This window comes from Centropristis striata, chromosome 4, assembly GCF_030273125.1.
Source record: "Centropristis striata isolate RG_2023a ecotype Rhode Island chromosome 4, C.striata_1.0, whole genome shotgun sequence".
Classification (NCBI taxonomy): domain Eukaryota; kingdom Metazoa; phylum Chordata; class Actinopteri; order Perciformes; family Serranidae; genus Centropristis; species Centropristis striata.
Window position 1 is genome coordinate 13,223,812 of NC_081520.1, and position 26,740 is coordinate 13,250,551.

A 26,740-nucleotide genomic window follows, 5' to 3' on the forward strand; every position below is an offset into this window, starting at 1 on the left:
TAGTGAAGTAGTTACAAGGTTGACGTGAGCCACAGATGTTAGGTAAAAAACGTAACTTACATTTAAAGTAATTTATTTTTGCTTTCATGTGGGACACAAACCCCGTTCTCTGGGAGATAGTCCACTGTTTGTTCGACCCATCCACCTCCCCAACTGTGATATCCGCCATTTAAACTCTGCATCACTGTAAATCATTACTGCTACGTCAGCAAGAAGCAGGCGAGGATAGTCTAAAACGTAAATATGAGCTTGTACAAACGCCCTATATTGATGTTTTTGAGGGGAGACCAGTCTCGTAAAATGCTGCTGACATAAATTAATCAAAAATAATAATACAATAATATATTTGTAATATATAAATAACAATCTGAGTGGGTTCATTCTGCATGACAAGTACTTTTACTGATGCTTTAAGTACATTTTGATGCTGATACATTTGTACCTTTTACCTTTTAAGTAAGTTTTGAATGCAGGACTTTGCAGTGGATTTTATTTCTGCAGTGTGGTTTTATCTCTTTTACTTAAGTAAGGGATCTGAATACTTCTTCTACCACTGCCAATTTGTCATACATTCCTAATGCAGTCACATTTAGTCATCTATTTGCAATAAAAGAACATCAGTATTTTATCATTACTGTTTTCATGAAATTATTTATAGGAAGAAGAAAAGGTCAGGTTGTTGTCTTGGCTGCTGTCTGGCTCATGGTGACCGTCTCTAGGCTCTGCTTTTCACAGCACGGGAGCGTTTTGTGACATTTGTCTGGCTGCACAAACAGAAGGTCTACATCTACATAGATGGATACCCGACCAATATTCCTTCATGAAACAGAAAAATATAGATTATACCTTTCTCCCTTTTGGTTTCTGATGTTTTGTTCAAAGGAGAACACAAGACAGGTTATACACAGAGCAGATAGGATGCTGTAGGAGCTGAAAATACACTTTAATTTAAATAAGCAATCAAAAATAAATGATTTGTTTTTCTCTTTGTAAGACACTAACCATCCTTGATTTAAAAGGGAAGTTTTGAAAACAACTTTTTCTATTACATTGTTCTATTTTATGTAATTGTGCCCACTGATGAAATTTAAATTGTTTGCGTATGTGTTGTTTGATTTGAGTTAGAGAGATAATTATAAAATCTTATAATATAGTACTTTTATAGCAATCGTGTCCCTTTGTACCCATTTGACTCGGGTAAGGTTAACAGAGACAGTGTGACAGCTGGAACATTGTTTTCATGTGGAACCAAACTCTTAGAACGGCTAAAATCTGGTGAAAAATATCTATCAGCCATCTCATGTAGAGGCCAGGGAGCATGTTGTGACCCTAAATAACTTACACAGCAGGGCTTGACAGTAACAGTTGCCCCGTTGCCCCAGGCAACCAGATTTGGACCACTGTCAACAATTTTGTGCAGTCTGGTCGCCTCTGTTGGCAACAGTTTTTCCTGTGCCTAGAAAAACAAAGCTGAATCCTCTGCGTATAGTCTTCTAACGAAGTGAGAGTGACCCTGATGAACCGATTCACTGTGTGAGAAATTCTAAAATTATACAGGAAAAATCAGCTTTATAGAAAAATACACAAGAGAACGTTAATGATGCTGAAAGAAGCAGTTGTGGAAACTTCAAGCTTTTGAGATTAAAAATGACTTTTGTTGTTTTTGTTTGCAGAAATGGAAAAAATGTACTGCATGTTTTTTATTGTTTATTTACCGTGGGGATAGTTAGAATTATAATATGTAATTTTGATTCCTTGTATGTCTGCTATAGCATATGTCTGTGAAGAATTTACAATAAAGCTGACTTTGACGTCGAAATATATACCTCGATTACTGAAAAATCCTGGTAATCACAACTTTCAGAGGTATTGGGCTGTTAAAACATATCTACTTCATTAACTCTTGCACTGGCCACTTTTAACTTAAAGCTGCCCTGGACAATTTATGAATGTCTCTGTGTTTTTTACCTGTATTTTACAGGGTTTTTTTACCTGCACTTTTTCTTATCATTCCTACTGGTTTGTTTTATTGCAAACTTGTCTCCCCTTCAAAACGACGAGTGTTGAGTGTTATAGAGGCAACAAAGTACTCATATTTACGTTTTAGACTTCCCTCCGCCGTCATCTTGCTGACATAGCAGTAGTGATTGATGGTGATGGAGGGTTTAAATGGCGTATGTCACACTCAGGGAGGTGAATGGGTCGAACAAACGGCCGACTTTCAACCAGGAGGTTGGTGTCCCGCGTGAAAACAAAAGTAAACAGCTTTTTACGTAATTTCCTTTTTTTTACGTAACTACTTTTTTTCTTGTAATTACTTCAATGTCAGCATTTACATACATTTATCTACTGTTTAAACTGTCTTTTATAATTCCTAACCCAGACGTTTTTTGCCCTAAGCCTAGCTCAGTGGTTTTGTAACATGAAATCACAGAAACGGCAGCCTTTTTTTTTTACAACCACTAACCGTATGTGTATGTATAACGACATGTGTGCTATCTTTTAGAAAGCTCCGCTGAACTGCAAGCAGCAAGGCGCCAAATGGGACATTTTGACAAACGATCATATGCGTCATTATGGGTGGTATTGATAACTATTCTGTCGTTTAGATTGGATATTGTTGTTTTATTTATGTCTGGATGTCTTAAGTTTTATGTGTGGGATGCTCTGCTGTTCCCTGGGGAACATTTTCTCATTTTGCACTGTACAGCTGTTACTTTGCAAGATGACAATAAAGGTTGATTTTATTTGATATTGGAGGAGGAGGAAACAGACTGTAATATGTGCTCAGAAAATCTGGATTCCACCAAACTTTTAGTATTGTTTACACCATGCTGGACACTTTTTCTTAGATTCGCCTCACGTCTCTGCATCAAACACTTCTCTGGTGCAACAGAATTTCCGGGCTGTATAGACTAAACCCGGCTTGCAAGAGTTAAATATCCAGCCGGTTCTAATTTATCCTGCTAATTACATTACCTTGCAAATGTGAAATTTAGATGCAGTAACATTAGTCGCTCACTCTCACTTTTATATTCCTGATTATTAATGAAGCTACGCCACTTGTTCTTAATCAAATCTATTTGAAGTGTGCATTGTTGTTTGTTACATGAAAGAAAAGAAAGAGAAAGAAAGACAGGCAGGAAAACAAAAAAAGCTGTTTTATTAAAAGTTGTTCACAAGATTACAACGTTAATTATTTTGACAGCATAAAATGACATTTTTAGCTGCAGACACACAAAACTTTCAAACCTTTAACCCAGAGATATAAAAGACAAAATGGTGCTCATTGCTGTTTATACCATCCAGTTATATCACAGCATTTTAAGCATGTTAATAACATATTGACGTCATCCTAACAGGATGCATATAAATACTCTGTCACTAGTTTTTCTTTTGTTACTTGCACAGAGATGTGCAATGTCACTAAGTTAGCTATTTTTGGTGACTTTTTAGACCCCTTGAGCAACTTTTCTTTAACAAAGCACCAAGCAACACATCTAGTGACATTAGAGCAGACCTAGGGCTGGGCAATATATCGATATAAAAGATATATCGACTTATTTTTAAATGTGATATGGAATTAGACCATATCACATATATCGATATAGTTTAAATTTGCACTGTGATCCTTGCTCCAGGCAAGCTGCAGCTTTTATTTAAGATTTTTTTTTTTTTTAAATGTGCACTTTATAGAGCTTTAATTTTAAAAAAGGGTACTCCTGTTGTTGCACAATATTTATGTTCACTTAAATAAACAGTTTCAACAAAACTACTTGTGACATATCATATTTGGCTTTGACTTCGACTGAACATTTGCTCTCACTTTGCAATAAAAATATCGGGATATGTATCGTATATCGATATTCAGTCTAAATATATCGGGATATGACTTTTGGTCCATATCGCCCAGCCCTAAGCAGACCCCATCTCTTCTTCATTGAAGATATTTGCCAGTATTTCTCAATAAATGTGCTCTGATATGGCTCTGGACTACCAGTGTTCACTGGGTGAGTTTAGCTGACCAGTTAGCAGCCAGACAGAATTGTTTCATCACTGTTTCATTTGGCTATTTGAAGGGATACCCTCAAATCAAAAATATATTTTCTCTCTCTTACCCGTAGAGCTATTTCTCAGCCTAGATTGTTTTGGTGTGAGTTGCAGAATGTTTGAGAAATCAGCCGTAGAGATGTCTGCCTTCTCTTGAATATAATGGAGCTAGATGGCTTTGCTTGTGGTGCTCCAAGCGCTAAGGAAAAATACATTTGAAGAAGTCAACAGCAATGTCCCTTCCAGAAATCATGACCCGGTTATTTAAGATAATCCACAGTCTTTGAGCAGCAATGCTCCAGCTCACACCAAAAGTAAGAACGCTGTGTGAAACATAAATAAAGCAAGGGATGGACAGAGTTTATACTTATGAAACAAAAGTTTCACAGCTTCTGCTGTTGTGCTTTTTTAGCATGTGGCTAAAACACAACAGAAAGTACATCAGTTCAAATAACAAAACGGTTTTTGGTTTAATCCTAAATGATTAATGATAGAAGCAGCACTACAGGGAAGAGACTTTTTTTTTTTTTTTTTTTTTTAAGTTTTATGTTTTCCCACAATACAGACAATACAGTCTTCACTTTATTATCCTCTGTTTGCATGCTTTATAAGCAGGCGTTATCTACTTTTTCACTTAAAAAAATAGTTGGCAACACCGAATATTAGCCCCCTCTATTTCTTCCTCTACTCCACACTGAACATGTGTCCTCTCAGGAGGGACAGGGACTTGCATGACGTGCAGAACGAATCCACTTTAAGTGAATCCGTCACAGACCTCCTGAGGTTTGATTACTTCTTCTTGACACAAAGTCCAATATCTACAAGGTGGCTATTCTTGTTATCACTTTTAAAATGTATATAGGAGTTATAATTGACTGTCTTATAGCTTAACAACCATAAACCAGGCAGGGCAGCTCTGTATTTCCCCTCATGCCTAAACAGCGTGCGTGCATGGAGCCCTTTATAAGAGCAATACTCTGCATTTCAAGAGTTTAGAAGAGGATGCCGTTTTTAGGCTTCCAAAAACACAGAAGCATGATGGTGAGGAATGTGTTTATCTGCCCTAAAGTGCTGCAGACCTCAGGATCTTACTTTCCAAGGAGCTCATCGTTAACTGCATTATTTTACGGGGTTTGTTGAGGTCAGTCCTGGATGTTCTCAAAGTTTTGCATCCCCCAGAAGCTCTAATGCTGCAAATGTTACCTAAGATAATGTTACATTTGCTTTGTACAAAGCAGTTTGCTTCCACTTTTAACAAGTATGTGAGCTGAGCAGCAAAACAAGGTCGTGTCAGAAAGAGAGTCATTTTTTGTCATCATATTTATTTTTAAAAAACTATTTATTTATTGTAAGTCTGCTTGGTGTGGAAAATGTTCGGTACATTTCCAGAATTTTTCCATAGGAAGTTAAGCTGGGGAATTTTGGAAATATTCCAAATCAAAACGTTACACGGGAATTATGGAAAATATATAGGAATTTATGGGAATTAACTGTAAATTGGGGTAATTTAAAGGAACTATATCATATCTAGACGTAAATATAAATATTTTGTTTTGTCATAAGCAGACATCCATGAAATATAATACAATAATACAATATTACACAACATTACATTTCAACAGATTTATTTATTTTTATAAGTGGAACTTTGTCCAGTTTTATTTATTTTATCAATTGTATTAATATTTATCAATTCTTTCATTGAACAACAAAGACATAAATATTGAGTTGAATACTCTTCACCCCACCCATTCAAAAATAAAGTAAAATGCCATACTCCATGTGTACTCCATGGATGATAAACTGGTGAGGATGCTGATGTTTTCTTTGGGACATGCAGCTTTAGCCTCGATCACTCAGAACTCTATCATCAGCATCAATGTCATCTTTAAGACTCCGTTTAAGATTCTTGTTAAATAAGTAGGCTCTTAACATTAAAAAGTCAGGAAACGGCATTCTCAACAAATTCATAAAGCCAATTAGTTTTGTTAACCAGCTACACATAAAATAGACAGAAAATTGTTTTCTTTCGGCAGTAAACTCGACAGTTGATGGCTAGAAATGAGAAACTGTACCTGGCCCTCAAGTCAAGGATGAAATGTTATGCAAGATTACTGCAAATTTCAAGTGGTTAATTTGCCATTGTTATCTTTGAAAACTGCGCATGTGATGCGTGAGAACAATAGGCGAGGCTTGACAGGTGCCTTAGAACAGACAATTACAGAGCCCCTTGGTTGTCAGGACGACTTCTAAAAGTTAAAAAGGAAATTCACATTATGGGGCAAATGGTTAGTATCATTAAGAGCAAGTTAGCAGTTTAACTTGTCATTTTTGAGTCTTTGTGCCTGACAGACTGCTATCAAGTCTTTTCTTCTAATTTCCAATTGAAGTCAACAATAATGCAGAAAAAGGGCCTGAAGAAAATCTGACAAGAATAGCCAGCTGAAGGCAGCAGACGTTCCAAGTCATTAAGTCATCACACATTAACAGCTTTTCCCTGCGTATGAAAAATGACTATTGAGTAAAATTTTAATCCGTCAGTTCTTTTGGCACCCTGACATGGAGGAGGGATACAAAAGGCGTTTTAATTCTGAAACCACTCAATAGAGCTAAAAGCATCCTCAAAGTGAAGCAGACAATTTGCACTTTACTGACAAATCATTTTATTCCTCTGTTAATGCAAATATAGAGGGAGGAAAACACGAATTATAGTGTTCAGCTCCTCAGACACAAGGTGCTCCAAGTCCTTCTAGACAGCCGGTTTTTGTAAACATCACGCGTTTTCTTTTTACATGTCAAAATTCAGAAAATCCTGCAACCTTGAATCATTGCTGCCATCAGTGAACAGAAAGCTAATGGGACCTGACGGGTCACTCACATCAGTGGAGCGTCCGTGCCCTCGGGATTGAGAGATGCAGCAGAGGGCAGGAGCTCTGCTGCGTCTGTATGCGAAGAGCCTCCGAATCAAAGGCAGGGCTCAAAGGGCTGTCTTTGCGGGTGTCCTTGATTGCATAACAATCACATTAAGTAGGTTGAGCGTCGCTCTCAAGGAGTTTACACATGTACACCTCAGCCGGGAACACCCTTGCCGCGGTGCTGCTGTTGTTCTCAGGTTAAACTACACGAGGCACAATCTTTCTGTCTGTCTGCATCAGCGCTGAGGTGCCGCAGACCAAAAGCGCTCAAGGCATGGTGAAACTTACCCCTTCAGATAGACAGTGTAGACTCATAGCAATTCCTTTTTAACACCTATGGGTGTCTGATTCCTGCTGCAAATGGCTGACAGCTTGCTGTCAGATGGGATTAAGGAGAGGGTTACCTGCGTGCAGAAGCATAGGAGGCCAAAAAGAGGCGAGTTCTGTGAGCTGAGAATAATTCATCTCTCGGTAATGGTGAAAATGATGTTAGATCTGATCCGAGTTCACTCTTCCGCAGAATTGGATCATTTACCAGAGAGAGATTTGTAGCCCTGGTGTCACTCAACTGCAGGGATCTTTTGTGACTGAGGAGAAGGATCTAAAAGGGTATTTTGTTAAAAAGTTAAGTACTAAGCTTAAAAGTTACTAAATAACTTTTGGTAAATGTAATGTACCTTGTTGTTACCATATTTAAATTTTGATCATAGATTGTCCCTGCAAGGAAAGTACATCTTATAAAACATCAGTAATAAAGCAATTATCAGTTATATATATATATATACCTACCCAAAACCATGTTGGGCATGTTTGGATATATGCTGACAGTGCATTAGAGGTGCATCTTTAATGAAAATGACTCATAAATTAAATGTTTTTCTATGAATACAAAATCCATCTGTCTTTAATATGGGCCTGTTAAATAAAGCCAGTTGGCTTATTTCAGTTTTTTTTAGTACATGCTGTTCCATAAAAGCAGGTCAAGTAAGTTTATTTATATAGCCCAATAACACATACCACAAATTTGCCATAGGGGGCTTTACAATCTTGTATCTGAATATGGCATCCTCTGTCCTTTAAAACCCTCACATCTGCACAAGGCGTGTTAGTAATATTAATCATGGAACGTGCAAGAAAAGAAAAGGGAAATTCAACCAGTTAACTGGCATACGTAGCCGCAGTTATTTGGCCTGAAGTATGTTGAATTTTCTTTATAGGAAAAGAAGAAGACATAACTTATTATTCCCTGGGGGGGGGGGGGTTGCTGCCTTTGGTCAGTTGCCCAGAGCAATTGGATGCCTTGCTCAAGGGCACCTTAACAGTGCCTAGGAGGTGAACTGACGCTCTGCAGCCCACACTCTGTACTCTACGATCCTCAGGCCTCCAGACCAAGTCCCCACGGACTGAGCCACCCTGAACCACATTCACTGAAAATGACCGAAATAAGTCAGGCTTTATTTGATAAACTCACTTTATGAGACAGGCCTCCGGTGTTCAGACTCGCAAATATGTTCAGGTGAGAGGATGAAATATGATCCAAGAAGTCCAGGTTAAATAAAGCATCCATTAGCTCGAAGGCTGAACAGACAGACGAAACACTGCCAGTTATTAGTTTTACTGTTCAGGGTTGTTCCTGCCGTTATAAGGCTGAGCTGCAGCACCCAAGCTGTTTTGAGCTCCACTTAAGCACAATGAATGTAAAATCAATGTGGAGAGCATCACTACTTTTACCAGGTCTATTGGTCTTAGTTTATTCCCTGTGGACTTTTTAAGGAAGTTCTGTTTAAGCTTTTTGTGCGGTGTCTGCTCCACAATAGTCTTTCCAACTTTTTGTACACAACTGTGATAACTATTCATTCATTCATTCATTCATTAATTCATTCATTCATTATCCTTAACCGCTTATCTGTAATCAGATGGGCAGGTCGCCAGACTGTCGCAAGGCTGACACATAGAGACAGACAGTCACACTCTCATTCACACCTACGAGTCACCAATTTAACCTAAGTGCATGTTTTTAGACTGTGGGAGGAAGCTGAAGGACCCAGAGAGAACCCACGCTGACACATGGGAGAACATGCAAACTCCACACAGAAGAGCCCAAGGCCAGAGTCGAACTGGCGACCCTCTTGATGTGAGGCAAAAGTGCTAACCATACACCACTGTCTAGCTTCTGTGATAACTATAATGGTCCAAAATTATTTAAAGTCATATATTTTTTATTGAAAAACACAACATTTCCCCAAACCCCCCACCAAATACATGCACAGAGTCTTCCACGAACCCAGGGAAAATGCTGCTGAAGACAGAATTTCGCAACGATTATTTTATCCTCTGTCACAGTTGTCGCCAGATAAACACTCACTAAGTCACATTGAAAAGTCGTCTACGGTGTAAAAGCCAGTGCAGTTCCCTGAAAAAGATTCACCAAAGCAATGTCTTGCTGGCTGATTTGTTGTGGGAAAAACTGAGCCAGGTTCAACTTTTTTGCCAGATGACTGTTTTTATGCAGCGCAGGGAGCCCTGCTGTGCCAAAATTGTGGACTAATTGAAATGAATGAGGAGGCTGCCTTTTTTTTGGCCTCAACACGGCCTATATTACAACAGCTCATTACAAAAAAGCCCCTGAAATACTTAGAACATTAGAAATTGATGTTTAACAGTGTAGGGGTATCTACAGTTGGGCTAGATTTAGAGATTTCTCATTAAAACCTCATTAAAACCTGTCATAAAACATTAGGTCTTATCTCCAGCTGGGTCATGCAGACTCACATGCACACACACAGTTGCACACACACAATCGATATAATTGGTAACGTTTCGCCGACCTGTTAATTCATCACACTGGAGGTCTTGATTTATTCGGTTTGACAGTGACAGTGCAGTGATTTTCTGTTTCCTCTCTGCCTGAGAGTGGAGTAGTGCTGGAGGAGACAGTGAAAAACTTTGCACCTGCCACTCTACTGTCACAACGACCACATTCATGCAGACAAATTTGTTTTATGGCTGTTTGCCTGTTGCTATGTAATACGGTTTTTGAAGTTGAAAAGATTTTACAAGAGTAATTATCTGATAACGAGTCAGATTCTGCTGGCTTCTAAGATGCTTTTTTTTCCTTGAGGTGCCCTCTCTCTTCAGCTGAGGAAACGATTTCAGGAGAGTAGTGTGTGATAAGATGAGACAGAAACCTTGCGGGCATGACTAATGCTACTGAGTCCAATTAGGCTGATGTCTTGTACCTCCTGAATTAAATCACTCTGATATGATCTTGTCTGTCTGTGCATATATTTGCCTCTTACTCTGATCACCTGAAAAAATTAGAGAAGACAGAGACCCTCACGTATGCATGAATCATCGCTGTGCAAATGGTGGACTTCCTACTATTATTTGTACATCTGAAAATGGGTCCGCATGAAGCTTGTCAAACCGCTCGATTCAGAACTTGATGAATGTAAAAAGAAGGATAGGAAGCGCAGAAAATTTGTGCCCTCCACAAAATAAATTATGTGTATTCGTGACAGTTGCAGGAAACTCTTCATGGGCAGAAAATTAACTAAATAAATAGGTTGCTTTTTTATTATGAAAATTGCGAGCCCTCCAAATGTGCTGAGATAGCAGGTTACACATAGACTGGTTCACACAACTGCCATCAAACTACAGTGAATCGCTGTAACCACTGCACCTCACCCACTGAGAGTGAATTTATGACTTAGTTAAGCTCTCTGAAGGCTGCAACAGCTTGCCAGTAAAATGATTGTTAGTCTAGAGGAAGTCATAAATCAAAACAGGCCTCGGTTTGTCATTATCTATTAATACTCTGCCGCTCCCGCTCTAGAGTTCTGGAAACAGCCAGAACTCGCACTTTCTCCCAAGACTGAAAGATTTCCTCTGAAAGATGGAGGTAAAAGACAGCTCTTCAAAGTTTGCTCAGCTTGTGATTGATTTACTCATCCCTCCATGGTCTGCTGCGTGCAGCACTGACAGCTCTGGAGGTGGAACAGTGTTGAACGCCTTAATTGAGCCGAATGTGCAGAGCTTATATGCTGCAGGCACAAAACCCACACAATTAGGAAGGACTAATGACGTGGGGTATCACCCATTATTTCTCCAAATAACCCATAGGGCTTTCCATATTTAGTATCACTAAGTCTTAATTAGTGATTAGGAAGATGAAATGGAGTATTTAGCCGAAACGGAGCATCTTCACACAAGCCGCTTTTTGACACTTTCTGCATCTTTTGTGAAATCATAACAGCAGATGTATATAGGTCATTATTTGAAGTTTTTTTTTTGTTGCAGCTGTAATTATTAAAAAGTATTTTCTGTCTTTTCAGAGCCAAGATGATATGCACGTCATCCACAACAATCAACTGGGTAAGTCTTATTTTCTACTCACTTCCGTTGTAGCAAAAGTAAGAATGCAAGAGAATAAAAAAAAGCAATAAAGGAAGAAATAAATGGGTAACACTTTCCAGCCCGTTCATTAGAGTTTGAATATTCTGTTCATATGAGGTGCCAGTGAAATACTTGGAGTGGAGCACAAAGGAATAATAAATTTGCACTTAAGAGGAACCCTGAAATAAATTACTGTAAGTACTTTTATAATTACCCAGTCCATATAAAATAATTACACATACAGATTGAAGCTCAACAGGCTTAGTCTTGTTTCACTCCAGCAATAGCTATAAAAGGAGTCAACCTACATGTTTCAGTTTATAGCATATATATAAATTAAATAATATCAAATATGTATATTGAGTTGACTGAAAGGAAGAATCACACTGTTCTTTATAATGTATTTTGTGCAATAAACTACAGTGAATGCCATCTCTAGATAAATGTGCTTTGCAAGGGCATTATACAACATACAACAATAAAAGACCATAGATGATCATGTGAGCTACATGATTAAAAACTAAAAACACAATGGGAAAAGTGGGAAACCATAATAAAGACACCCAAATGCATTGAATTCAAACCTGGTGCATACAACTTAACCAAGCGGCTGTCTAAAGAGGTGTGTCTTTAGCCGGCTTTCAGAAGAATCCACAGAAGCAGCAGACCGTAAGGGTGTGGACAGAGCATTTCAAAGCCTGATCCCTACGGGTCTGAAGGCAGGTGCATGGCACAGACAGAAATTTAGCATGTCTGACCAAAGAGAGCGATTGGTGTGTAAGAGTGAAGTAGTTGAGCCACATATGCAGGAGACAGGCCGTGCAATGCTCTGCAGGTGAGAGTCTGAATTTTAAAGTGGATCCTATCCTGCGTAGCACTGATCCAGTGAACGGATCTGAGTTGAAGGTAATCAGCTTTGTCAGATGGATTTTACTCCTAAAAACATCTACAGAGATACATTTTTATTCCCAGCTTAATTCAGTTTAATGTTTAGTACCCTAACAACAATAATCTGCAACATATTAATAATAACAACAAAAGCAAAAAACTTTTTACAGTATAATTTCCCAGAGGAAGCATATCATTGTTTTAAAGGGGCTGTGCACAACTTTCAGAACATTAATTTAGCAGTAAACAACAATTTACTATGTGAAGACATAGAGGAGTAATGGAGTCCTGACCGGAGAAAGAAGTCACGCTCCTTATTTAGTTGGTGCATGTGAGTCTGTGTTTGTCAGCCATAAATGTAAGTTATTACGAGCAACCACACACCCTTTCGGCTTTAATTCACCAGTTGACACGGCCACTCAATCTTACATTTTTATGCAAATTATGTCCGCCTGGTCTAAAAGAACAAATCCGAACCACGTCGGCAACGAATCTGAAACATGTCGAGTTGAAGAATTAAAAAAAGAAAGAAATGATCGTGCACTAGTTCATATTAATCTCTGTTAACTGAACTTTGAGCTAGCTCTTGTGAAGTGTGAACTCAGGTTATACTAGCTCTGTCACAACTGTTCACTGTTATACTGTTGTGTATACAGCCACTTTACGATAAACTAATGATAATAATTCCAATAAGAACAATGACTTTTCCTGTCTCATTACAACATTAATGTATCTTATACTTATTGAATAAGAGTAAATACAAAGTTGTCCTCATATTACCCTGTGCTTGATACTACATGCTTAATGATGTAGTTAAAACGTATGGGCTGAATCAAATACTATATTATAATATGTGTCTATTAATATTTGTATTAATTTAAATGAATGATATTGCTCCTGTCTTTGATAATACCTGTGTCTAAAGCTGCTATTCATAGTACAGGACTGTTATTGTGTTTGATATGTGAATGAGTCTGCATCAGAGGAACTCATTTGAAACGCTGGATGACATTCAAAGAGATGACCTGTTACTGAGTATTTTCAGTTTTAACTGTATGCTCAAAGGATTAAAACACATTATCACTTCATATAATCATGAATAGTCAATTTTTAAATAGGAAATGTTGGACAGTGTGACATTTGAATAGCAAATGGTGTTAAATTAAATCTGTGAAAGGGCTTTTTGTCTGATGTCTGGGCTGGAAATGTAATCTTCAAGAGTTCCTCAGACTTGTTCACAGATATAGTCCCATCTCTTCATCTATTCGACAGCAACCAGGAATTTCATAAGTAGAGCAAATAAAAAGATCTCACGCATGCCTTTCATGCTACAGGGGGCTCATACAATCACCATCTGAGAGTGATTTTCGGGAGCCTGCAGAGGAGTTTGGAGCCAGTTTTCTGGACCTCTGCCTGTTGTTCATTCAACTGGGTCACCACAGACGCAAAAGCACACAAAAGCAACTTCATAATGCTCTCATTTGGCACCTCAGCACAGAGAGGAAATACAAACAGACAGCTATCTGAAAAATGGAGCTTCACTATCTGGCACCGCCATTGTAATTCCGTTTGTCACACCAGAAAAGCTTTGCTCGCCTGCAGAGAATATTGTTTGTGGGCAGGAATTCAGAAGATGAATAAAGGAAAGTCTGGCTTTCTATTGTTTTAACAATACCGGCAACACCAAAAGCAGCTTGTTTATTTTAAAGGAGCTGGTGACCTTTTAGACATTATTGGAAGTAATCACTCACACAATGTTCAGAGGGACTATTGGCAGCCAAATCTAAATGGAATGATGTCTCATTTAAGTCTGAATATCTACATTATCACATTACACAAAGCCCTGTGAGTCCCCTGGCTGTGTTGCATCCTGTGTAGTGTTTTTAAAAATGCAACATGCTACATCGCAACAGCAGATAGCTGCAACCTCGGAGAACATCACCTACAGAAATGCCTCAGGAAAAGAAATGGTTCAAGCCAGCTACAACATAAAGGTACAATATAACTGTTAAAATATGAGTGCTAAAAAATGTTCTCCATCAGCGCCCAGGGCTCCACGTCCCCCCTGAATGTAACATCATCTCCTGCAGCACAATCAACAAATGTCTGTTCTTATATATTTTATTGTAGCTTCACAGCATAAATGTTAGCCGACAGCAGCGCACTTCTTCAATTGACCATTAAATTTAGTTCATAAATGTAGAAATATTACACCAAAACAACATATCTCTCTTATTCTTCTCTGTATCAGTTTATATTATCAAAACAATATGATGTTCTGCAGTCGTACAAAAAGCAATAAACATCATAATAACTTCGTCTTCAAAGGCCTTTGGGTGTTGAGCCCAATCAATTGAGCCAGTTCATTTCATTTTCAGAAGAAAAAGTGTAACAGATAAAACGTTTTAAATGGAGTGTCACTGTAGAGGAATCACAGTAATCAATCATAATGCCTGCAGTGGTGAAATGTACTTTACTCCAATATAATTCAGGGGAAATATTGTACTTTTTACTTAACTACAAGTACTGGGTTTTTGCAAAATTCATGCAGAACTTAAAAACGATTGCATATACTTCATGTGGTTCGATGCAAATCAAATTGCAAAAGTTTATTCAAGAGGAGCTGAAAGCATTAGTTGTAATTTTTAAGTTATTTTTAATACAGAAACATTGCATTGAGTGCTTTTACTTCTATTAAATACATCACATACACATACATACATTTTACTTCTATTAAATACGTACCTTTGCTTAAGGAACATTTCAATGCAGGACTTTTAATGGAGTATTTTTACAGTGTGTTATTACGACTTTTAGTTACATAAAGGATCTGAATACTTGTAAACTTTATCCAATTACACTTTAAAGTAAAGGAGGTACTGTCTGATCATGTCTCGTGTTCTAATTTACTGCTTGCACTGCATAATATGGAAGTGATGCATCTGGACAGGAGTAGCTTTACTACAGTCTACATTTTGTCCTGATTCAGACATTTTGACGCCTCGTCTGCCAAGCTCAGCTGTTTGAATAGATGTGAGGCAATAATATTCGTATCTATTATGTGATGTCAGGAAGCAGTTTTGACAAATCCAGTTGGCTTTTTCACCCAGACCACAATAATGTATTACTTACTTTACTGCTAGGCAGATTTCTTTTCTCTACCTTTTAAAGCTAGGCAGTCAGTGTATTACTTAAAAAATTATAGTTAAAAAGTCAGTAAAGTTTTGATCTGATATATTACAGTTGGCTGCCTGGTTATAAAATGTTTCTATCAATATTTTATATTGCAACGTGTTCCTAAATGACTTCCTGCTGAGGATATTAGAAAGACGTACATTAAATTCCATTTTTTGTATATAACATGCTATTTACTATTTCGTACTTTCATTCCAGTTTGTTTCTCAAATTAAACCACTAATGGGGAGAGACTGATTGCAGGGCATAAATAATATGAAAGAAAATAAACGAAAGGTTAAGGTCAGAATTTTATGCTTCATGCTCTCTGAGCAAACACATCTCATATTAGTAATGTGTAAGTGAAAATAAATGATAATACAGAGACCATGAAGCAGAATTTCTATCTGAGGTCAATGGTGACTTGATCTTCTTATTTAAACCGCTCGGCTGCATTACATTATGGTCGAGTGGCGCTACAGTGGTGGTGAAATTGGTATTTCTGCCTCTGTTGCTCTTTTTTTTTTTTTTTTTTTTTTTTTCAGTTCGTGGCCAGTATGTGATGCCTCGTATGGTTTCTTTGTTGGAAATGTAGAAATGAACCTTCGTTTTTTTACTTTGAGGGAAAAGCACCAAAGTCAGATGTTCACCGTTGAAAAATAAATGACCTGTAGGTTTGGTTGTTTATATGTGGGAGAAAGAAAAATGTTCCAGCCAACAGCAGATGCAATGTTTTTTTTTTCCAAGGTGGAATTTTCTTTTTAAAGTATAGTGTTTGATAGTAGAGGGCACAGGGCAACTCTGTACCACAAACACTGAACGGTATTGCTTGAGAGCAAGAGAAGGTGTGCCAGAATTTAAATCAGATTATCACTATAACAATAATTACACCCAGGAAAGCAGTGCTACTGTCCCCTCAGCAGTTGTATTATATTCATGAAGTGGATCCGAGCCAGCTTCTTCTGGCCAGAGAGATTCGCTTTGTATCTTCAAAACACTACCATGTTCACAAGATATTGAGTGAACAACCAATAAGATTCCCTGTCTATTTACTTTTTCTTATTTTCTGTCTCTGTCCCTCTCATGTTCCCTGGTGCCTGGCTGCATGCCACCTCTATTGTTTCTGATTTTCTTTATTTATTCATTCCAAACACGACTGATGACTTTATTTTCCAAATTAAAAGAACCACCACACATCCATCCTGAAAAATGTCACAAACATTGCTGGCGCATATTGATGTATGGGGTATGAAATCATGCATCTTTCAAAGAAAAATCAGCTTTTTAGAAATTGGGAAAAACAAACTTATTTTCAAACGGAGTCTCATCCATTCTCGAAATACTATTATGGATAATGAATGGGTTTCGTAAGCAAAACCTGGAATCTGTTAAGCGTTAATTGCCTCAGCTTCCTGAATTATTGATGCTAAGTGAGGTTTAAGGGTTGAGTTCAGCTCTCATTAGTCTTCAGCAGAGTTGTCCTCGGAGTCATGAACTCTGGAGAACCTTTAATGGGTGCGATCATCACAGCACGGAGACTCTTTACGTGTTGCATCTGCCGCCTGATTGTTTTGTATGTGTGCTTTGGCGTTACGTCTTGGAGAGAATTGTAATGAGCTAACTTTTAAGGAGAATGACTTTTCCCTAAGATGGCTTTTTCCCTCATGCATACCTCTCTTTCACACACACACACACACACACACACACACACACACACCTTCCTCTCGTCTTCTCTAGCAATCATACTGCATCCCTCTATCTCTCTCTATTGTTTTGCTTCCTCATTTCACTCCTTTTATGTATTCCCCCTCGCTGCTATTTTCCTCTCTCTGTTTTACTGAGCGATATTTATGACACTGACCTTTTCAGCAGTAAGCTGAAAGTTAAATACACCATGCTCTCTATTGATCTTGTGCAAGGCAATTAAAAGTCTGTATTAATATGAGAGGTAGGCTGATAGAAAATCGTTCCACTTGCTGCATGACACATAGGCCTGTGCCACACTAGATGATTGCCTATAGGGAAGGTAAATTATTTTTATATGGCTAAATCAAACTCTCAACAGCCTAAAAAAGTTGGCTATATTGAATTTGGGCTCCCAGATTGAATATAACCGGATGTCTGTGGATTGGCTATTAAATCCTGGCGCTGTGTGGCGTGACGGTCATGGTTAGTTTGGTCGGGAAACTGCAACCCAATTCTCGTCGGTGTAGGGTGTCTCTTGGATGCACCGTTTTGGACGCGAGGGAGAGAGAGATGGAGCGGAATTTTTTAGGAGAAGGATGATTCTGGGCCATCTTGTCTCGGGGAGTCCAATGATGTGAGTCATTGGAGTGTAGCGGGTTTTACACCAGCACAATCAGCTGCTGGATGAGGAAGTCAGGGCCGCTGACTATGGAAATGAGCTATTGACATCCTCTGTCATCTCTGAATGTGTGCTGGCAATGAAGAGCTCTGGATCTGTCATGACAGTTTCATTGTTCCCACAACAGCCTAATGGCCCCACTTGCAGAATCGTATCCCTCTCGACTTTAGCAGACGTTTGTCATTGAGATTGCACTATTGATCTGCTTTCCCTCCTTATGCTGCTTCTTTTCTTTCAGAATTCTGAACTAGTTTTCAAATGCTGCTCCCCCAAACTTACCCATACATTCATTAGTCTGTTGCCTTGCCATGGACATGTGTTTGTTTAACCACGGGGACAGAGATACTCCAGGCTGAAAGGAAACGTTCCTGTGATAGCTCTGGTGACCACACACACCTGCTCTGTGACACTGATGGCAAAGACAGAGCTCCAGGAGAGCCTAGAGGTCATTGTGCTCTCAGCTCCTCTGCCACTTGGCAACGTCTGCCATCCTGCTCTAAGGAAGTGTCACTATTGATTTGTGTCAATGAGGTGACAACACTGCGGGGCCAGGCCACTACGAGAGCGCACAATCTAGTTTTGAGTGCATATATTTACTACACCCTCCTGTATGTGTGCAGTAAGAAATACATACACATTTTAATTTATCATCCTTTCTTTAATCAGTCTGCCTTCACACAGAGGTTTCCACGTGGTGATGGCTTTTAAAGGGTGGCTGGGTGCTTTGAGAAAAGCATCAGATCACAGAGAGAAGGAGGCAGAATTCTCCTGTGTCTCATTTCATCCAATATATATCAAGGCTGATACAGACTTTTTTTTCCTATTGAGTGGTCCCTGTGGAATACTGAATGAGTGAGGGGACTCAAACCAACACAAGACTCATGCCTTCTAGTTCCATCAGCCTGGCAAAATAAAATCATCTGTTCCAAGGTGACAGAGGCTTTGGCTTCATCTCCCCAGGAACCTTCAGTCTCTTTCATTGGAGGCATATTATTTCCAGCCAAGAGGCATCCTTGGGTAATTTCATTTAACCGCTGAAAAAAGAGTTTTGTGGCATGTTTGGTACCAGGGTGCTGCTAATTTGCCATGCCAATAAACAAACAAATTGATTGCATACTTTCACACTTGGGAAGCTCTTATTACAACTAGAGTTAACACAGCTGGTACTAATAGCATTACTTATACATTGTCATTCTGTTTTCACAAACATTAAATACACCTTGTCAAGCACCCAGAGTCTCCCTAACAACTATCACAATGACCACAAACTCCCTCAGACACATGACAGCATCCTATAAGAACACAACGGCAACTGCCAAATAAAACAAAATGTACGTTACTTACCTCAGAAAAATGAACAGTGACTCCTTGGAGTGTCTGTTAGTCCAACCAAACGCTGAACAAGACATTTTTACTGAACAAAAAGTTCAAATAAACTGTCCTTTTTTATATACCGTTACATATAACTTTATTGACACGTTGCCATGGATACGCATTGCTGATTCTCTCCCGATGACGGCTCGCCTTGTTAGTGACCTGTCAATCAAAGCTAGCCACGCCCCAAATCATACAAGTCTTTATCTTCTATTTAGTTTGAATGGGGCCATTATTTGAACTATTAACATCAAATTGTCTTGAAGAAGATTTTTTACAAGCGATTGAGACCATAGTGTTGTCCTTAAAAAAAATTCTGAGGCAATAAATCAAGTGAGAAGTTTTTTCATTTTGCATTGAAATTAATGGACAGAATTTTTTTTGCAGCCAAACGTAGCACCCCCTGCTGTAATTAATAATAGAATGCAGCTTAAGGCACTTCCTGGTTTGCCTCCCTGCTCAGACCCGGAGGTTGCCGCCTGGTTTGTTCAAGACAATCAAAACTCTTTGCGTTTGTTGTTCCCCGTTGGTGGAACGCACTACCAGTGCCTACCAGAGCAGGGGCGTCCCTCTCTACCTTACAAAAGCTCCTAAAGACCCAGCTCCTCAGAGAGCTTCTTCTCTCCTAGCACCACACAACAACTCTACTCCTTAAAGAATCGTCACTAGCACTTATTGCTGCACTAATGGCTTTTATCGCACTATTCCTTGATTGTTTTCATTTTTCGTAAGTCGCTTTGGATAAAAGCATCTGCTAAATGACTAAATATAAATGTAAGTGAAGAAAACAAGAAACAAGACAAAGACTGTACAGCCATGCTAGCAGCTCTGTGAGGCTGCACTTGACGGTGCCTGCTGATGCAGGTGAATGCTGATGATGACAGAAGAGGAAAAGTCCGTAGATAACTGAAGTGAAATTTGTCATCTGGGGACCATAGAGCCATGCTGCTTGCATGAAAAAGTATTAAAACAACTACTAAACAATATTTACAAATCCAGAACTCGAGTGAAACATTTTTCTTGAGTGAAACTTTTAAAATCTGCTTTTTGTCACTGCAGTGTGGGTAGTACTTGCAGAAGATTTTGGACTGTTTGGCAAATGGACATTAATGCGGGTAAATGAACTTCAGGCGCTGGTAACATGGAGGAAAGCCAAACACTGTTCATGTGCATAAACTACCCACACTGCAATGACACAAAAAAACAGTTAAAGTTCAGTAAAGTTTTAGTTTCCGATGCTTTTTAAAGATGTGCACCCACTTGGTTTCTCTTAAACTTTGCAGAACACTGCCCCATGTAGGCAAAGGGCAAACACAGCTAAAGTGTGATAAAGTCTGGTGTGCTGCCTTGCCCATGGGACAGTCAAAAGTCAGAATTTCTCTGAAGACCTGAAATATTTCCCATTGGTCAACAAAGACCTAACATCCATCTGCCATAGTTGCGCCATATGCTGTGTTCACATCGAACTCAAACTGCATTATTTGTGTTATTAACATCACTGTTAACAAGGCTGCCATTACTGTCAATCATTAATCATCTAACCACTATTGCAGCTTTGTGCCTGTTGTGGAAGTCCCAGATACCAAAACCAAACACCATCTTGTCTGGGTTCATAATATCACCCAGAGGTGCACACAGCTCTGTGAATTTGATCACCTTCTCCAGGAACTGCATCTTGATGACTGCCAGGGGTCGACTACAGGGGTGTGAACCCAAAATAAATACATTTTGCTGTGATTTAACTGCAATAAACTGATTAAATGCATGCAGAAGTAAGATCATGATGCTGATGTGAAAAAGTCTGTATTCAAGCTTTGCCAGGTCTGTTGTCAAGAAACAAGCAAACAGCTTTTAAAATGCTTGATTTCTGAATGTTATTTGGCTCGAGAAGTTCTCTGCATTGATGTGTATATAATCACACCATGTGAACTTGCATTCAGTGTGAACACACCATGGGCAACTCACATAATTTGCTAGCAACTATGAATCATTCACATAGCAACCACTCAAAAACATCCAAGTAACCATCTACCAGCCCCTTAATGACCGCATCAAATACCCAAGCCTAGCCACCACCCGACATGTTAACAACCTGTCATAATGCTCTAGCAACGCCCAGGAAAGGTTCAGACAAAATGTTAAGCATGCTTTCTTATTCATATTCTCCTCAGCCCTGCGGCATCCTTGGATAATCTCACATATCCACTAAAAAGTGTTTTGTGGCCTCCCTGAAACCAAAGATGTTGTTCTAAATCTCTGCCCTATAATCAAATACAGGTAGACGTATTGATTGCATACTTGTAATCGTACATTGGCTGCTGTGAGTGTCAGGGGAGCACACAAAGGTGATTGTAACCTGATAGGAGAAGGACACAAGAAGTGAAGGAAGAAGGGCGTTATAACAGGAGTCTTCCTTTTTTCCCTGTTGTTTGATGATTAATCGAAACCCATTAGTGTGGAGACGAGGCCAGTGAATTCAGTCTTAATTAGTTTCTTTTTTTACCCCTCATTCTCCTTTGCTTTGACATAGGGAGTACGCATTATCTGCAAAAAGAGGGATTGGCAACCTGCTTATCTGATTTTGCTGTTCGTCTCATGCAGCTGGTATTATTGCTGCACTGTGCAGTATCAGGAGGCTGCTGCCTCACCTGGGGCTTTAAAATGCACTGCTTTATGTGAAACCAGATGCATGCACACGTACACACACATAGTCATTCATTTAGCAAACTCAGCAGAAGGGCATTTAGAGGTGGTGTAGTGGTATTCGCTCTCTAAGCTCCGCTCTCGGCGGAGGTTAGATCTGTTGGGAGATGGACATGCTGAGATTTAGCAAGTAAATCCCCCCTAGTTACCAGGGCTCCAGGATCAATGGGATCTTTGTTATGAGCGGAGCAAAGGAGCGACACACCCACCAACACTTAATTAAAAAGATCTGACACAGATACTGCACTCTGACATAGTATCTAGCCCTGACCCCGCTGCTAATATCTGAACCCGGGTGGGAATCGGTTCAAGTAGTGTAATTGAGGAGGAGGCAATCCATCTAATCCTGCCATTGTCAGCACTCGTCCTTCCCCCTTTTTCCTTATATTGCTTTTGCACCATTCCACTGGGAAGATTATAGACCTGTCAGCAGTGGCTTTTACGTATTTATGTTTTGAAACACTAAAATATACTTAGTCAACAAATATTGCAAAGCATCATGGGAAAAACTCATCACGAGAATCAACATTTATTACATGGTATACCCTTTATGACCATATTCTGTACAAATACTTAAGTAGCTAATTAAAATGTCGAAAGCAAGTGAGAATTATTTGGCAATAAGCCTGTTATGTTTGAGCTCAAATTAAGAGGAAATTATACACAAAAATCCCTGCACATCTCATTAAATGGGAAGTTTCTGAGCTGCCTGTCATAGCAGGAAAAACTGTGACATCTTTTCTGTTTTTCTTCACAACTGGATATTGGCTCCCACCTCTCCGCTCTAAATCCTTGAAAAGCCTTTTTGTTGTCACAGTCATTTCAGCCAGGTGCTGCAGACTTCAGGTTGATGTGAGGGACAGCTTATGGGATTTAGAAGTTGTCAAATCTAATTGTACAGCGCCAAAGACAAAATGTCAGAATATTTTTTTTATTTCCTCCCCCCTCTGGTCCTTTGGTCTAGTTTTGATTGTACTGGTCGTCAGAGCCACGGGCTTTATGCGGACGTGTTTGTGCAGCCAATGTCATTCTTCACTGAGCTGTGTCAGTATTACTGCCCTGTAAATGGATTTCACATGAAGAGGAACCGCAGCAAGCTGGGTCAATGACAAAGATGGTATCGAAACATGTTGTCAGAGATGAAGCAGCATTATTATGACATAAACTGGCATTATTGAGCAAATGCCTCCCTGTTAACCTGACTCTTAACATGCAGTAACAATCCTGAGCTTTACTGTCGGGGCAGTTGTGACGCTCAGCCAGAAGCGGACAGCTGGGCTGTGTCAACCTTTTGGGTGTTACGGCACCTCAGAGGACGGCTCTTCTGACTGCTAATCTTTTATTAAGTAACACAGTCTGGGCTGTGACATTTACATACTCTCTCCCCAAGCCAATTAAGCTCTTGATGTGCTGGTTATTATCACCAGGCCAATAATGGAGATTAGCAAAAACCACCTGAGTTATTCAGACCGTGGTGCTTATCTTGTCCTGCTCTCAGAAGGTCATCGATTGCCATGATCCTTTTTCACAGTATGTGAGCAGTCTCTCATCTCTGCCCTTTGTGTTATTTCAGACCTGCGGGAGATAGTGTTCGTCATCCAGAGTCAAAGCAACTCTTTCCATGAGAGGCAGGCGGAAAGACGGAAAGCAGACTTACTGAAGCAGGCACACAGCCTCACAGAGGTAAGATTTAAGACTCCTTTCACTCACATTCACATGCTCTTATTTTGAAATAAGAGGAGCACATGAATGCTCACATCTAAAAATTGTTGTACGACGAAACATTTTGTTTAATCAGAAATCCATGTGGGAGAAAGTTAACATAACATGATTTCAGTACATCGGGGGGAAAAATTACACTATTACTCAATATTCATAATTTAAATATTGAATGATAGAAGAAGAATTATTCATGCTACCCTCCATATGAAACCTCTTACGTCTGGAATATGAAAGTATAGTTTGAAATATGCAGCACTCCAAGTTCCTGTGATATGTCATATTTTTTATGTATTTAGGAAATCCAGACATTTATGCAGCTTTGATGTTCAGACATAAATTGCTCTTCTCAACAAATCAACCTCCATTTCTGGCCTTTTGTAGGTACATTTTTTAATGAGCAGTGATGAGCATCTAAGGACATATGAATTGTCATTCCTAATTATAATTCAGATATTCCATAAGGGAAAATAGGGGCTGCAGGACAAAAAAAAAGAAAACGATATTTTCTCCTGGGATATCACCTCGGTATTTCATCCAATTTATAAAATATCAGTAAGCACATCAGCATTATGTCAAAGGAAGATGTAGAGCACATTTACAGGTCCAAATGCCAATTTCCTTCTGTTCATTAAATTACTTCAGAGCAGATGAAATGTGGTGTCGTACACGAGTTATATTCCGTTTGGTTAAATGGTGAATGCAGCATCACTAATGAGAATATTACAGTAAATTAGATGAAGGAACAGCTCGCTGTGCTTCCTGTAGCAAGAGACCAATTTAGATCTCATATTTGAGTTGATATTTCTGTGTTCTTGTATATTTGTTGTCTCCCCCACTGCTGGATGTCACATACCTTTTATCTACTCTTTTAACTGAATGTACCAAACTGAAAATTATATAAATAATCACAGTGAGTCATTATTTTTCTGTTAAGTGTTGTTGTTCTGGTTTGAATAATACTTTGTATGCCACACAATTGAAATACCATGTCCTTGGAAAAGTACTGGGCGCCCTGATGTCTGTTTTGCCTCCTATTTGTCTACAGCAACATTAAAATCCTTCACTCCATCCATCAACAACACAAAGTCCAAAATAAATTAATTTTTATTTTAAGTCAAAGTTTGTCCACAATTCTGAAAGATTGTGTCATGTTTCCTGTAATGAGCAGTGGCATCAGTTCAAGCCCGTGGATAACATTTATCATGAAAAGATTAATTTACACTAATGGACGTTAAATTTTACAAGATGAGACAGACTTTATGAATACCGCATCATGTTGTGTTTGCATTTATGATCTCAGAGATGTCTGGCGTTTTAGTATGTGTTGCATGCAATCACACAAACTAAGTCCAGGGAGAATTTTAATCAGCAACTTCTCAAAGGGGCGGCAGTGAAGGCTTGACAGCTTTTCAAAGAGCTATAAGACCCAAAGACTTGTGATCAAAATGAGTTATCTTCACAGAATCAGAGCGAAAATACCTTTAGCCTCAGGTGTACATAGAAAATACTCTGCAGAAAGCAGCCAGAGAGTGCATGATGTTCATTCACCAAGGCTGCACAGTCCTCACATAAAAAAAAGATTTATTTTTTGATCATAGAAAATGTTTGAATTTGAATTGGATCTGTAAAGAAGATGCTTTTACCAAAATTAATTACAGAATTCCTAAAATACATTGGTCATTTCAATATCCAATTTATTGTTTATTATTTTCTATGTATTGTTTATTGATAGAGAACTATTTCCTTTTTTCTTTTTATTACTTGTATTTCTCTTTTTATTTGGGGTAAAAAAAACATATCTGAATATTAAAACCTCTTTATTTTTTTATTTTTCATATGAAAGCAGTAGTTAAATATAAAAAAACATGAATACAAACAAATAAGAAGTCATGCAGTGCTGAAAATCAAAGCTGAATGGCTTGTTCCTTCGACCATGACCCTGAATACAAAGTTTCTTCGAACCTGTTTTGAGATGTCCTGATAAAAAGCAGACAGGACTGAACAATAACTGTCTTTTCAGTTGTAACAATGAGCGAAGCAGCTGAAACTAAAACTAGTAAGACTTTCAGCCCCTGTGAAAAATGTGTGGGTAGAATGCATTTAAGCACGGAGGCTCTCAATCTTTTTTTTGCTCAAGGATCCTCCAAGGACTTTTTATATGTCCCTTAAAATGAGTTGACAAAGCCATTTTTTTACACGAGAGAAATGTATTATAAAAATATTTACAGAGCTATAGTTGTATGTGTGTGTATAGAAGTGATCTATGAACTGTTGTAGAGTTTTTAAATAACATCATTTATTGAAGCCTGTCATAACAATAAATAAATAAACAAAAATCATGAACATTTGAATGAATACATCTGATCTAAAAATATATCTAGCAGATCACACCACAGATCACACTTGAAGAACCTCTCTTTTGGAGTACGGTATATACTGGAGATAAAATGTAAATTCTCCAATTCCTCTTAAATACTACCACCCCCAACTTCTTAAGCCAAACACGAGCTGAAACCGACATCCACCACTTCATTCCCACCTCCGAGGCACAACACACACAAGCTTATAATTCTGCTGTTTAAAAGTCTTAGAGGGTGTTCATGGCACACTGCAGGAAAAAGATCAAAGTAAAATAATACAAGAGATTTGCTTAGTTTGTAGCTGTTAAACATGTTTGATGTTCAATATCTTGTGGTGCATTGCCATGAAGAGCTTTACGCAAAACCCTTTTTAATGTCCTGAAAGTATCAGAAACGTTGAACATAAAAGAACTAAAATAACCTTTGCTTTCCACTCGTGACAAAAGGTTCAGGTTATGGTTGTTTTTGAACAGGAAAAAAAGGGGAAAACAACCATTATTGTGGTTGAAATTCAAAACATTTTATTTAAATCTTTAGAGATTAATAAGGCTGACTTCGTGTTATGGCTGCATTATTTGGAAAGAATATCCAGCTGCGATTATTTTTGACTGATATTGCATAGGCGATATAGGCAACATCAGAAAACCATTTGTAGGCTGGAACACCTCTGCAGCACCATAATACTTAATGCACAAGGTATTACGACACAAATTTATGAACAAATATGGCACCTCCAGTGATTTGGATATTGCACCAGCTCATATTGTGATTTCGATAAACATCAGGAATTAGTT

The 26,740-nt window shown here is 38.6% G+C and overlaps 1 protein-coding gene across 2 annotated transcripts in view; it reads left to right on the forward strand.

Moving 5' to 3' along the window:
* The window catches only part of b3glcta (beta 3-glucosyltransferase a), a 71,975-nt gene that overhangs the window by 17,130 nt on the left and 28,105 nt on the right, over positions 1–26,740 (forward strand). For both annotated transcript variants that reach the window (XM_059330727.1, XM_059330726.1), the window contains exons 3-4: positions 11,300–11,339; positions 23,438–23,547. In XM_059330727.1, coding sequence (XP_059186710.1) covers positions 11,300–11,339; positions 23,438–23,547 — 150 coding nt within the window. The remainder of the gene's footprint in view (positions 1–11,299; positions 11,340–23,437; positions 23,548–26,740) is intronic.